The sequence below is a fragment of the Hylobates moloch genome, unplaced genomic scaffold (genome assembly GCF_009828535.3).
Source record: "Hylobates moloch isolate HMO894 unplaced genomic scaffold, HMol_V3 SCAFFOLD_12, whole genome shotgun sequence".
In the NCBI taxonomy this organism is placed as follows: Eukaryota; Metazoa; Chordata; class Mammalia; order Primates; family Hylobatidae; genus Hylobates; species Hylobates moloch.
In genome coordinates this window covers 47,750,514-47,764,643 of record NW_026652287.1, presented here as the reverse complement: position 1 = coordinate 47,764,643, position 14,130 = coordinate 47,750,514, and the positions used below count along the sequence as shown (strand labels likewise).

Here is a 14,130-nt window from a genome sequence, read left to right as displayed (position 1 = left end):
GGTGGTCCCCAACCCTGGAAAGAAACACACAGAGCCCGAGTCCGACTGGGGCAAGCAGGCTTTATTCCGGGTGCTGGAGAGCTGTGGGCCCCACTCCTCCCCCAGAATGCCACCGGGGTGAGGGGCTGAGCCCCAGCATGGGTGAGCGCTCAGAGCAGGAAGGGGATGATGGGCATGCGCAGGGGCGGGTAGTCCCGGAACTCCTTCAGGTAGCTGCGGTGCTTGCCCTTGGCCCAGATGGTCATCTGGGTGAAGCCCACCAGGGAGAACAGGGCCACTGCAGGAAAGAACGGGCGTCAGGGAGGGGCTGCCGGCCCGGAGGGGCAGGGCCCCGCCGAGGGAAGGCTGCAGGCTCACCTGGGAGACACTGTGTCATGATCGCGAAACCGATCCAGGACCCCACCTGTGGGCAGGAGCGCAGAGTGAGTGTGGGCAGGGCTGGGCAAGGCCCGCTGTTCCGCCAGCCTCGCACCCCGTGTATGTCCTGGACTCAGCCAGCCACCTCCCGCCGCCCCTGCTTTCTGAGTCAGGGATGGGAACCCAATTCCAGCGAAGGCGGGGCTGTATACGGCGGAAGCCCAGCGGCACACGCCTCCCGGCCCCCACAGCAGAGGTGCCGCGGTCTCCACCTCCCAATGCTCCCGTTGCAAGCGGCAAAAGCAGCTGCCCAGCCAGACGCCCCCTCCCAGGGACTGGTCCCTCCACATGGGACCCCAAGTCCCAGGGCAGAGAGGGGTAAGGCAGCCCCTCACCTCGTAGGTGTAGTTGGGGCAGGACACCAGCAGGAAGAGCCACGTGAAGGGGTTCTTGGTGGGGTATGGGATCTTCCGGGTCTTGGACCCTGGCAAGCAGGACAGAAGGAGAAAGTCAGACCCCCTCACCCAGCTCATCTGTCCCCCTGCCCCCAGCAGGCACTCACCAGCGGGCCGCAGGTCCCGCAGGGCCATGTGGATGGAGAAGTTGCCGAGCTGGCAGATCTGTCAGAGAAGCAGGATCAGCCTAGGGCCGCCCAGACTCCCCCACCCGTCCCCACACCCAGCCTCCTTACCACAAAGATGGCGAGCGCCAGTTTCACCTGCTGAGCTCCGTAGGCTGAAGAGGAAGCAGGGAGGGAAGGCCCATGAGGGGAGGACCCGCTGGGTGGGGACCGTGGGGGAGGGAAGGACGGTCTGAGGCCACTTACTAGGGGGCGTGTAGAGAGGGTGGTTGATGTAATAGGCCATCCACGCGGCGAAGCCCCAGTAGTAGGTGCAGTTCTGAAAGGGAGCGGGGCAGGGATGGGACCTGGGCCAGCGCCGGACAGGGCAGATTCTGCCCATGTCTCATCGCGAGGGTCCTGGGAGCATGGTGGGAAAGGACAGGAGGGGTCTTGGGGCGGGGCTGGGGAGGATAGGCGGGGCAAAGTGGTGAGGCTAGGGCAAGGCTCTGTGAGGGCGTGGTAGACAGGAGGGGCCTAGGGGCGAAACTGAGAAGGGGCTCTGCAGGGGCGGGGCTGGGGGGATAGGCGGGGCCTAGGAGTGAGACTGGGGTGGATAGGCAGGCCTAGGGGCCCGGCGGGGGCGGGGCTGGAGGGGACGGGCGGGGCCTAGAGGCTCTGTGGGGGCGGGGCTGGGGAGGTTAGCGGGGGCCTAGGGGTAGGGCTCTGCTGGGGCATAGTGGAAGACAGGAAGGGCCTTGGGGTGGGGCTCGGTGGGGGCGGGGTGGGGAAGAAAGGCGGGGCTTAGGGGTGAGGCGGGGGCGGGCTCACCTTGAAGATGTTGCGCAAAGGCATGGTGCCATGGGAGAAGCGGTGCACGAAGAGTGTCTCCAGCAGGCGCTTGACGTAGTGGAATGAGTGACAGATGCAGGCGAGGCTGGTCAGGGGGAGCGGGCTCAGCTGGGGCTGGTCCGGCAGGTCTTCTGCCTTCCCCTACCCTCCTCCCGCCTGCCCCACTTACTGCACCACTGTGTGCCGACTGGACGTGAAGTCATATTTGTGGCCATAGATAAAGGGCACTCGGAAGTAGAAGAGCAGGTAGATGAAAAGGGGCCCCGCGTACTCTGTTAGGAAAACCTGAGGGTAGAGGGGGGCAAGATGAGTCACCCAATGTGGCTGACAGGAAAAGAGGCCGTGGGTAGGGTCAGGACTCACCGTCACCCAGCTGATCTGGGCCCCCAGGTCCCGGAAGTAGAGTGTGGCCGTGGTGCCCACGGGCAGCTTCTGCAGAACATCCTCATCCTTCAGGGACTTGCCCTCTGCAGAGAGGCGGGCCAGGGCTCAGGGGCTGCCCAGGCCTTCTCCCACTGCCACCCAGGAGCCCAGGGGGCGGGCCGAAGTGGACAGCTGTACTCACTGGGGTCCAGGCGGAGGGACTGGCGGGCGGGGTACCACTGCGGATCTGCGGAGAACAGGGCGGTCACAGCCCACAGCCTGGCACGGCTCAGCCGGTCCGCTGCCCAGCCGCTGTGCCAGCTTCTCAGGGTTCCCAGGGTGCAGGGACCCCAGGACTCCACAGCTCCTCCCAACCGGGGGCAAAGCGTCAGGCTTGTGCAGTTCTAGGACACAGGCCGGAAGAGCGCGGGCAGAAGCGGGATCTTGTCCTTCCCAGAGCCTAGCAAGGGCGTTCCTGCAGAGTGCCACGTGGGGGCGCCTGCCCCAGTCACGCCTCAGAAGCCTGGGCCACAACGGGGCATCTCTGCAGGACCCTGGGAGAGGGGTGCAGGATGGGATCCCTCCCACCCTAAGGTCCCCCAGTCAGTGGGGTTGCAGGGGCAGTGTGGCCGGGCCTAGGACTCACGGGTCTTGGTGAAGAGGTTCTTGATCTCCGCAATGGTGGCGTGGGGCTCCACCTGGGGGAAGCACAGGCGCAGGGACGTCAGCTCTGCGGGGAGCCCAGACCCAGGATGGGGAGGTACTGAAGGGGACAGCAGGCTGGGGGTTGGGCTGCAGCTATGGGAAGGGGAAAGGGCTGGGGTCCAGGCCTCTGCCTGCAGTCAGGGAAGGACCAGCGAGGGCCCTGCCAGTGCAGTGACAGCAAGGGTCTGGGGCTCCACTTTTATCCTCAGCCAGCAGGCCCCCAGCCCGGCTAGTGTCGGATTAAGCATGGGAAGGCGAGCCTGCTTCTCTGCCCCTCCTCTCCACTCCTCACCCATGACTCCCCTGGGAGCAAAGGCCCTCTGTCCTCCCCAGGGACAGCCCAAGCCCCTTCCCCCAGGCCTGGCCTCAGCAGGGGCAAGGCTCACTCCTCCACCGCCCTCCCAGGACCAAAATCCCCACAGGGTCCACTGAGACTCCTGTGCCTCCATTTCCCCGCCACACCCAGGGGACGTGGCTATCCACCCTACCCCAAGTGAGGGCATACCCCTCCATAGGGCAGGGGGTGGGGCACAAAGGGCCTCACTGGACAGCTCCTGGGCTGGAAGGAGGGGGTCCCGAGCCCAGTGCCCTTGGCCCAGTGCAGCCCACGCCCCAGTCCTACCTTGTCCAAGAAACACAGCTTCTCCCTTGTCTTTGCATCCAGAATCTCCACCTCGAAGAAGAGAACAGCCTTTTTAGGTTTCTTGGCCACCTTTGGGGGTGCAGGCCTGGGGAGCCCATCGAGGCCAGGGAGGAGGCCTGGGGTGGCCTCCCGGGCCACCAAGCTCAAGTTCATGTCCATGCCGCCTGCCACCAGCCCTGCCGCTCGGCTCTGCCCACGGTGGCCAGCAGCCCCAGCTGCCAGCCCTCAGCCCCCACCACCGACCTCCCCACGCGAAGCAGCCCTGGGACGGGCAAGCGCGATCAAATTCTGCCGCGGTGCTGGAAAGGAGCCCGTGCCGGCCCTGGCACTGCCGGCTTCTGTGCCAGATGTAACCCGAGTGGCAACCACAGCCACAGCCCAGCTAAATATAAAACCACCCCAGACTACGCCCCCCAGGAGCCATGCCACAGACCTTCTCTGAGGGGGGCTTGGGAGTCGCCCCTGGGAGCCAGGCTGCCCTGAAAGCAGCATTTGAGTGGTCACAGCCCCTCAACGGCACCAGCACAGGGAAAGCCCCAGGGGCAGGCATGATGACACCTCCCAGCCCCCGCCCTGCACAGAGCCAGTGGCTGGAGGAGAGTGAGAGGCCAGTGGGCCGTGCAGGCCCCGGCTCGCAGCTCAGGCCTAGGGAGTTCACTGGGCTTGGAGAAATCCCAGCTATTTTGAGAATCCGAGAGACAGATCATCCATTTCCCCTTCTGAGCTGTAAGAGACACTTTGGATTATTTTCCTTGTGCATTTGTGTCAGGGAGGTGACAGATTCTGGAGTTATGGGTGCAGAGAGCCTCTCTCGAAGTGTGGAAAGGATCGGGGTGCGTGGAAGTTTTAGGTAAGCGCCTCCAGCTTGGGCTGATGAGGCCTCCCCAACCTTCCTCCCCACCCACTTCTCACCTTGTAGCCACCTGTGGGGCAGGCTTTCCACTGAGTCAGCCCAAACACCGCACCCCGACCCAGGACCTGCACCCCACTAAAGCCCGGCGCTTCCTGCATCCAAGAGCCAGGCCTGTGCCAGCCCCTGAGGGAGGAGTCTGGCCCAGCCCTCCCTGAGCCCCCAGGCCAGTGATGAACGATGGGGGTGCAGAGGGGCAGGGCTGGAGGGAGCCAGCCCCCGGGGATCTGACCCACCCTATGCAGGGGTCAGTGCAATCCTATTATACAGGGGTCATGGCAAGCAGGCAGGCCTGATCCCAAGTCAGCCACCAGCCAGCAATTCTTAGGGGACCCTTCCTACCCACAGAACCCCCAGCGGGGGCCCCCAGAGGGTGCCTGAGGAAAAGGAGCAGGACACAACGCTCAGAAACAAACCTCTGGGCCGGGGCCATCCCAGGGCAGGCACACCCACCCAGAGCCCAGGGAGACCCGGCCACGGCAGCTAGGGCCCACCCTGAAGGAGAGGGCACCACGGTCAAGCCAGAGAAGCTGGGCACCCCTCCTGCACACTCCCAGCGACAGTAGGAGACAAGGGGGCTTGGTGGCCTGCACTCAGGAACCGTAACCAGTCCTGCCTTGTAGTCCCTGGGGGACCCCAGGCATGTCACCTCTCTCTAGGCCTCAGAAGGGGGCAGGTAGGAAGCGGACTACCTCCTAGGACTGTGAGGGTCCCCTGAGACAATGCATGGGGTACACTAGGTGACCCCTGACAGATGGGAGCACCCCATGGGATGGGAGGCATTGTTGCCCGTGGGTTTGGTTCAGATCCTCACTCCCCTGCTGGCCTGGCAGTCACCACAGCATGGGGGCCTATTTCCCCAGCTATGACACACTCACCCCCACTTCCTGGACCGGAGGGTGGGAATGGGTCCAGCAGCCAGGAAATCCTGGCCCATGGGGCCTCCTGAGTCCCTGCTGTCAACTCCAGGCACTGCCTGGCCATGTGGCCTCTAGGGGAAGGTTACTGAACTCCTCCGAGCCACAGCGATAACAAGGCCAAAGAACTGGCACATGGAGAGGCCAGAAAAAAGAGCTTGGTCACACCATGCAGGACGTTGGGCCCCACCAAGGGGATTTGTGGGATAGGGACAGAGGACACGGGGCGGGATGCATGGGAAAGGGTTAGCATAGCAGGGCCCTGGGCGGGCACGGGGCCTGCCCTGTGGCTGTAGGTATATTAATAGTTCCTGGGCCCCAGGCAGGCACTGCCCACATGCTTCCAAGCCCGTGTGGCCTGCAGGAAGGCAGCCCAGCGTCCACAGGGAGAGGAGGCCTCCGAGTTCCTGCTGAACCACTCAACAGCTTAAAATACAACCAGCCCCTCTCCCTGTCCAGCCAGCTGCTAGTGGGAGGGGTGAAATCCTACCCTGCTCCCCCCAACCTGGGCACGGAACCAGGGCCCAAGAGGGAGAGTATGGCCACCAGGGTCCCGGCTAGCTGCTGGGAGAGGACGCCGGGCTGCGGCAGGAGGGGGTGGCCGAGAGAGGGGCCACGCTCACAGCTGCAGCAGTGGTGCCCAGGCCAGAATGAGGCCCAAGGAGAGGAGACGCTTGAACCTGCAAGGAGGTAAGCACGGGCTGCAAGGTGGCGCCTAGGGGCCCCTGGGGACAGGAATGCCCAAGGCTAGGGCCACCTGGGCAGGATGAGTCCTCAGTGGGACGGGCGCCCGTCTCCCATTTCCTGCCCCAAATCCCCAGCGCATCGGCCATCTCCTCCTAGAGAAAGGACTGAAGGGCTCTGGTGGGAGCGTGAGACCTCTCCGTACTATTTTTGCAATTCCCTGTGTCTCTATAATTTTTTTTTTTTTTTTGAGACAGAGTCTCACTCTGTTGCCCAGGTTGGAGTGCAGTGGTGCGATCTCGACTCACTGCAACCTCCACCTCCCGGGTTCAAACGATTCTCCTACCTCAGCCTCCTGAGTAGCTGGGATTACAGGCACATGCCACCACATCCAGCTAATTTTTTGTATTTTAGGAGAGATGGGATTTCACCACGTTGCCCAGGCTGGTCTCGAACTCCTGAGCTCAGGCAATCTGCCCACCTGGGCCTCCCAAAGTGCTAGGATTATAGGCGTGAGCCACCTGGCCCAGCCTATAATTATTTCTAAGTAAGAAAGTTAAATAAGATATTCCAGGTGAGGTAAAAGAAATAAGTTATGCTAGGTGAAACAAGCCCGACACAAAGGGTCCCATATCTATGCGAAATGCCCAGAGCAGACAGACAGAAAGCAAATTGGAGGGGCCAGGGGCTGGGCGGGGGGAATGGGGAGTGGCTGCTGCTGGGTACCCGGTCTCCTTTCAGAGTGAGGAAAATGTTCTGGAACGAGACAGAGGTGGAGGCTGCACAATGATGTGCATGCACTCAATGCCACTGTTCACTTTTAAACGGTTAGTTTCATGTTACGTGAATTTCACCTCAATAAATTATTCTTTAAAAGGCTGAGGGGTAACAAACAGGCCCCAAATACCCATCAAAATAAAAACAGTCAGGTGGGAGGAGCAAGAGAGGTTCCCAACCCCCCCAGAGGGAGGGCCTAATGTGAGACCTCATCGAGGGCTCCACGCCCCACACCCCACTGCCACCCCAACCTCTACTCTGTGCCTGCCACACACACACACACACACACACACACACACACACGCCTGCCCAGGCCTGAGGCCAGCAGGGGGCAGGGGCTCCCAGGGGAAGCCCAGGGCTGCAGAGGGTACAGGCAGCTGCTGAACAGAGATCCAGGCAGGGGGTCCTGAGAACAGACTGGGAGGCAGCAGGCTCTGGCCCTATCTCCAGGAGAAGCGGTGAGGCAGGGAGGAGAGGCAGGACCTCCTGAGGAAGCCCACGGAGCCACTTGGAGGGGCTGGGAGAGGCTGAGATGCTCTGGGCGGATGAAGGGATACCTGTGGGAGGGGGGCTACTGGTGTCAGCGAGGTCCCAGCAATGGCCACGGGCAAGGGATGTGACCCCATAGCCTCAGGCACGATGGGCAGGGAGAGGGCAGGAACGGGCAGACAGGCAGGCATGCGCTCTGGCCTGGGGCACAGGCTGGTGGCTCTGCCGGCCTGTGACTCTGTGATGACAGTTCCACTAGCCTGAGAGGAATTCTCACCAGGAGGCCCAAGATTCCTGGGCCCAGCCAACAGCAACTCGTGGCAGCACGAGGTCAGGGCAGGGCCAAGAGCCAGGACACAGGGTGCAGCGCGAAGCCCATCCTGCAAGAGGGAGCAGGGGCAAGGTTTGTGCCTCCCAAGCCCGGAGGGGAGTGCCGCAAGCAACAGAGCCCGTCTTCACTGACTTTGTGATCATGAAGATATTACTAATAGGGGCAGGAGTGAAAAGGGGGGCTCTTGTTGTCTAAGCAGTTGTCACAGCTCCTGGGAATGCACCCGCCTGGTGGGTGAACAACCCAGAGAAGCAGACCCGCCCATTTCCTGGCTGTGTGGCCCTGGGCAAGTTACCCAACCTCTCTGAACCTCCATTTCCTCATGGCAAAGTGGGCTGTCCCCACCTGCCATCTGACAGGGTTACCGTAATCATCCCCAGTTTAGGATAAATCTTATGATGACCAGGCACGGTGGCTCATTCCTGTAATCCTAGCACTGTGGGAGGCCAAGGTGGGCAGGTTACCTGAGGTCAGGAGTTCAAGACCATCCTGGACAACATGGCGAAACCCCGTCTCTAGTAAAGATACAAAAATTAGCCAGGCGTGGTGGTGCATGCCTGTAATCCCAGCTACTCAGGAGGCTGTGGCAGGAGAATTGCTTGAACCCAGGAGGAGGAGGTTGCAGTGAGCTGATATTGCACCACTGCACTCCAGCCTGGAAGACAGAGCAAGACTCCATCTCAAAATTTAAAAAAAGAATAAATATGATTAGGCGGGGCACTGTGGCTCACACCTGTAATCCCAGCACTTTGGGAGGCCAAGGCAGGCAGATCACTTGAGGCCAGGAATTCGAGACCAGCCTGACCAATATGGTGAAACCCTGTCTCTAATAAAAATACAAAAATTAGCCAGGCATGGTGGTGTGTGCCTGTAATCCAAGCTACTCAGGAGGGTGAGTCAGGAGAATTGCTTGAACTTGGGATGGTGGAGGTTGCAGTGAGCTGAGATCATGCCATTGTACTCCAGCCTGGGCAACAGAGCAAGACCCTGTCTCAAAATAAATAAATAAATAAATACGATTAGACCAACACTAGCAGAACAGCCATGTCAGGTGCACAAGGGGGCCAAACCCTGGCAGGATCCACAGGCCCCTTCTCCTGGGACACTGACCATGCTCTTGAAGGGGCCCATCCACAGGAAGCCAGGGCCAGAGAGCTGATGCAGTGACGCCTTGCCCAGCTGGTCACAGTGAACCCAAACCCTAACAATAGCGAGATACTTTCTGTGCAGAGGCCCAGCTGACCTGTCACCACAGGGATGACTAGTTGCAAGCCGCGGAGGCTGCGACCCTCCCCACTGCCCCCTTGTGGCCGCACAGCCTCACTCCCGCCTGCTGGAAGGGCTCCCGCAGCAGCCGGCTCAGGCACAGTCCCAAAGCCGATGTCAGGGAGGGAGACAGCTCTGGTGCAGAATGGGACCTTAACCTTGGCCCTGCCACCAGCCAAGAGAGCTCAGGGAGCCTGCATTCATTTATCCATTCATTCATTCCTGCCTCCCTCCATCCCACAACCCAGGCACTGTTCCAGCTCCCAGGATACGGCAGTGAAAAAAACCAAGCCAGTCTCTGGGGTTCATGGGACCTGAATTCTAGCCTGTGCATGCTGGGGAAGCAGGGGGTGGGGCAGATAGCCATAGCATGTTTTGTCACCAAGAGTTGTGAACAAAACTAGAAGGTTGGGGGGGAGGTCAGATTTTTTTTTTTTTTTTTTTGAGACAGAGTCCGACTGTCGCCCAGGCTGGAGTGCAGTGGCGTGATCTCGGCTCACTGCAACCTCTAAGAGGATGGCCATTTTAGAGTGGTCAGGGAAGGCCTTTCTGAGAAAGGGGCGTGTGAACAAAGGCCAGTAGACAGTGGGGGAACCAGTGCAGTCCAGGCAGAAGGAACAGTAAGTGCCAAGGCCCTGAGGCTGGACCATACCTAGCGTGGCTGAGCAGGAAGGAGTCCTGTGTGGCCTGAGCAGAGTTGAGTCAGAGAGAGAGTGGGAGGAGGTGAGGGCAGAAAGGTGACGTGGCCGTCTGTGCCACGGCTTTGTGGGCCATGGGGAGGACGTTAGCTTTTACTGTGAGTGAAGTGGCAGCCATAGAGGGTTCTTGAGCAGAGGAGGGATGAAACTTGCCTCAGGGTCAAGACTTGGCTTCCCCAGCTTTACCTGCTTGCCACTGCTGGGTGGAACAGACTGGAGGAGTGAGGGCAGGAGCTGGGAGCAAAGATGGAGCTGCAGAGAGGTGAAAAGCGGGCTGGGCACAGTGGCTCATGCCTGGAATCCCAGCACTTTGGGAGGCTGAGACAGGACGATCACTTAAGCCCAGGAGTTCAAGACCAGCTTGGGCAAAATAGCAAGGCTCTGCCTCTACAAAAAGTGTTTATAAAAATTAGCTGGGTCCAGGCACAGTGGCTCACACCTGTAATCCCAGCACTTTGGGAGGCTGAGGTGGGCAGATCACCTGAGAGGCCAGGAGTTCAAGACTAGTCTGGCCAACATGGTAAAACCCCATGTAAAAACACAAAAATTAGCCGGGTATGGTGGCACACACCTGTAATCCCAGCCACTTGGGAGGCTGAGGCACAAGAATCACTTAAGCCCAGGAGACGGAGGTTGTAGTGAGCCGAGATTGCGCCACTGCACTCCAGCCTGGGCAACAGAGTGAGACTCTGTCTTAAAAAAAAAAAAGAATAAATAAAAATACAAAAAAATTCGTTGGGCATGGCAGTGGGCACCTGTAATCCCAGCTACTCAGGAGGCTGAGGCAGGAGAATCGCTTGAACCCGGGAGGCAGAAGTTGCAGTGAGCCGAGATTGCACCACTGCACTCCAGCCTGGGCCACAGAGCAACACTCCATCTCAAAAAACAAAAATAAAAAATTAGCCAGGTGTGGTGACTTGCACCTACAGTCCCACCTACTCCTCAGGGGCTGAGACAGGAGGATCGCTTAAGCCTAGGAGTTCCAGGCTGCAGTGAGCCATGATTGATTGCACTACGGCACTCCAGCCTGGGTGACAAAGCAAGACCCTGTCTCAAAAAAAAAAAAAACAGGGCCAGGCACAGTGGCTCACGCCTGTAATCCCAGCACTTTGGGAGGCGGAGGCGGGCAGATCACCAGGTCAAGAGATCAAGACCAGCCTGGCTAACACGGTGAAAACCCATCTCTACTAAAAATACAAAAATTAGCCGGGCATGGTGGCACGTGCCTGTAGTCCCAGCTACTCAGGAGGCTGAGGCAAGATAATCGATTGAACCCAGGAGGCGGAGGTTGCAGTGAGCAGAGGTCGGGCCACTGCACTCCAACCTGGTGACAGAGTGAGACTGCATCTCAAAAAAAAAAAAAAAAAAGCACAAGGCAGAGACAAGCAGTGAAATTCTGGACAGACTGTGGAAGTGAAGGCAACATGGCCTGAGAGTGGAGTGGGTGTGGGGATGAGAGGTACAGGGAAGGAGGGAGGAGCAGGCACCACCTGAGCCGAGACTGAAGAGCTGGGCCTGCAATTCCTGCTCACCCCCTGGAGGCGCAGCCTGCAGGCCTGGCACACACAGCCATGCACAGAAGGCCTCTGGAGCTTCGGCTTCCCCAGCTTCACAAACAAGCCAAGCCTGGTGCTTCCCAGTCCCCTCCCCGCTGTAAACAAGCAGGTTCAATGGCCTTGCTGGCGGCAGAGTCCACACCACAGGACACAGCAAGGCGCCTGCCTGCCCTCTCAGCCCCAGACTAGGGGCAGACCCGGGCCAGAGGGGGAGCTTGGATTCTGGGCCGGCCTCATCCCCCATGGCTTATGAACCTGCAACTTCTGTGTGTCCTAGGACGTGACCTGCCTAATGGTGATGAGTGAGAACAGCGACCAACAGTTATTTCACGTTCCCTGCCCGGGGCTGGAACTGCCACAGCTTCCCAGACATCTCTCCTGCAGCAGCCGGGGCGAGCAGGAGCCATTAGCTCCGTTTCACAGATGAAGAGGCCAAGATCTAAGCAGTAAATCCCAGAGCCCAGAAGACCACGTGTGCATGTTCAAAGCCAGGCCATACCCCACCACACATGGGCCTCCAGGGTCCCCTTGCAGAGCTGATATGGTGCCGCACAGCCCACCTCTTGAGCTCAAAGCTCCAGCAGGCTCTCTCGGACCCCGCAGGGGACTGCACTCCCTGGTAGGAAGCATCTTCTCCCAAGTCTGGGGCACAAGAGGCCTGGCTGGGGGTGCGAGCCCTGGTCAGTGCAACCAGGGCCCCAGGTAAAGACACAAAGGGCCTGACAGGTCCTGCAGCTGGCCAGCCAGGCACTCACCGTCCCTGCACCGGGCACAAGCCCTGCTGCACTCATCACCTGAGCTCCCTGTCCAGGCAATGCCCAGCACAGAAGTCGGAGGCCTGACCCGATCATGCCCAGAGCCACGCCGGCCACCTCACCCCCATCACTCGCCCCCATCACAAATGCAGAGACTCTGGCACATTCATCTGGACTCTGGCTCAGTGGCTCAGCCCTCTCGGCTCCCTTTCCTTCCCACTTCCAGAAATATCAAGTCAACCTGCTAATGCCAGGATGGCTGAGAAGACCTAGGGCTCAGCTGCCAGGAACGCTGCACAGGCCACACCTGCTCGGCCAGAAATACCACCTTCCCCAGTGGCCTCAGCGTGTGACCTCGTTTCTCAGTGGCACCCGGGGGCGGCTGCACCAGCCTCCCCGAGGCGCCACGGTGGAAGCAGAATGTCACCCAGGGTGGGGAGAAGGGCTGAGAGACGCTGACCTCCCACTCCCAGGTCCCTGGAGTGCTCTGCTCCTGTCTTCTACCCGTGCTGACAAGACGAGAGGTGCCAGGGTCTCAATGCCAATGTCCCTGGGCTCTCGGATCCGAGGCCAGGGCCAGGTGCAGAGGCAGCGGTAGCCCGGGACCCGGAGAAGCTGGAGTTGCTGTTCCCACCCAGCGGAGCCCCGAGCAAGCAGGTAGCAATCCAGCCTTGGAGGATGGTCATCAGACACACGAGCTCCTGGCTTGGGCGACGCAGCCACAGGAGTCGGAGGATGAATATGGCACAGGACAAACACAGGGCGAAGTCGGAGAACCTGGGTCTCAGCCCTGGGCCTGCCCCCCATTCTCAGTGGCACCCACAGCCTACACCTGTCCCTGGGGCTGTGCCCTCAGGGCCTCCGAGGAGCACTGGCCACCCAGAGCGGCACAGCTCTGGCCTGTTTCATTCAGATGTGACATCTATCAGATGCTCACCCTGTACCTAGGACTACGCTGAGACCGCCACCCAGGCCTCACCCAGGCCCTATAAGAAAAAGACTGTGGGCCAGGCGCAATGGCTCACACCTGTAATCCCAGCACTTTGGGAGGCAGAGGCGGGTGGATCACGAGGTCAGGAGATCGAGACCATCCTGGCTAACACGGTGAAACCCTGTCTCTACTAAAAGTACAAAAAAAGGTAGCCGGGCGCGGTGGCGGGCGCCTGTAGTCCCAGCTACTCGGGAGGCTGAGGCAGGAGAATGGCGTGAACCTGGGAGGCGGAGCTTGTAGTGAGCCCAAGATCGCGCCACTGCACTCCAGCCTGGGCAACAGAGCAAGACTCCGTCTCAGGCCGGGCACGGTGGCTCACGCTTGTAATCCCAGCACTTTCGGAGGCCGAGGCAGGTGGATCACGAGGTCAGGAGATCGAGACCACGGTGAAATCCTGTCTCTACTAAAAAATACAAAAAATTAGCCGGGCGTGGTGGCGGGCGCCTGTAGTCCCAGCTACTCGCAGAGGCTGAGGCAGGAGAATGGCGTGAACCCGGGAGGCGGAGCTTGCAGTGAGCCGAGATTGCGCCACTGCACTCCAGCCTGGGCGACAGAGCAAGACTCCGTCTGAAAAAAAAAAGACTCCGTCAAAAAAAAAAAAAGAAAGAGAAGAAAAAGACTGTGATGCCTGTTAAGTGGCTTGGAAAACTGGGGCTTGGGAACGAGGAAGCCCTCGCCCAAGGTAAGTAGCCTGGAAGTGCCCATGTGAGTGTCTACCCAGCTTGCTCAGGCCCAAAGCTCCTACAATAAAATAATGCCTCCATCCTAGAGAGCAGGGCTATGTGCAACAGAGAAAGGAAAAGGCAGGCCAGGCACGGTGGCTCACGCCTATAATCCCAGCACTTTGCGAGGCCAGACTGGGAGGATTGCTTGAGCCCGGGGAGGTCAAGGCTGCAGTGACCTATCATTGGACCACTGCACTCCAGCCTGGGGGACAGAAGACACATTATCTCAAAAAAAAAAAAAAAAAAAAAAAAAAAAAAAAAAAAAAAAAAAAAAAAAAAAAAAAAAAAAAAAAAAAAAAAAAAAAAAAAAAAAAAAAAAAAAACAAAGAAAGAAAGAAAAGAAAAAGGCCGGGTGCAGTGGTTCACGCCTGTAATCTCAGCACTTTGGGAGGCCAGGGTAGGTGGACTGCTTGAGCCCAGGAGGTCAAGGCTGCAGTGAGCTATGAGTGCACCACTGACTGCACTCCAGCCTGGGTGACAGAGGAGACTCCATCTCAAAAAGAAAAAAAACAAAGGGAGAGAGAGAGAGAGAGAGGGAGAAAGAGGGGGAGA

The 14,130-nt window shown here is 59.4% G+C and overlaps 1 protein-coding gene across 2 annotated transcripts in view; it reads right to left on the bottom strand.

Annotated features, from left to right (window-relative positions):
• Positions 1 to 40: 40 nt before the first annotated feature.
• TECR (trans-2,3-enoyl-CoA reductase) overlaps positions 41 to 14,130 on the bottom strand; it is a 38,469-nt gene continuing 24,379 nt past the window's right edge. For both annotated transcript variants that reach the window (XM_032169953.2, XM_032169952.2), the window contains exons 2-13: positions 3,459 to 3,509; positions 2,778 to 2,829; positions 2,334 to 2,378; positions 2,132 to 2,235; positions 1,938 to 2,053; positions 1,748 to 1,853; positions 1,184 to 1,256; positions 1,049 to 1,092; positions 920 to 977; positions 753 to 841; positions 358 to 403; positions 41 to 277 (exon numbers count right to left, since the gene is read on the bottom strand). In XM_032169953.2, the coding sequence (XP_032025844.1) occupies positions 150 to 277; positions 358 to 403; positions 753 to 841; positions 920 to 977; positions 1,049 to 1,092; positions 1,184 to 1,256; positions 1,748 to 1,853; positions 1,938 to 2,053; positions 2,132 to 2,235; positions 2,334 to 2,378; positions 2,778 to 2,829; positions 3,459 to 3,509 (912 nt within the window). In that variant the 3' untranslated portion in view covers positions 41 to 149. The remainder of the gene's footprint in view (positions 278 to 357; positions 404 to 752; positions 842 to 919; positions 978 to 1,048; positions 1,093 to 1,183; positions 1,257 to 1,747; positions 1,854 to 1,937; positions 2,054 to 2,131; positions 2,236 to 2,333; positions 2,379 to 2,777; positions 2,830 to 3,458; positions 3,510 to 14,130) is intronic.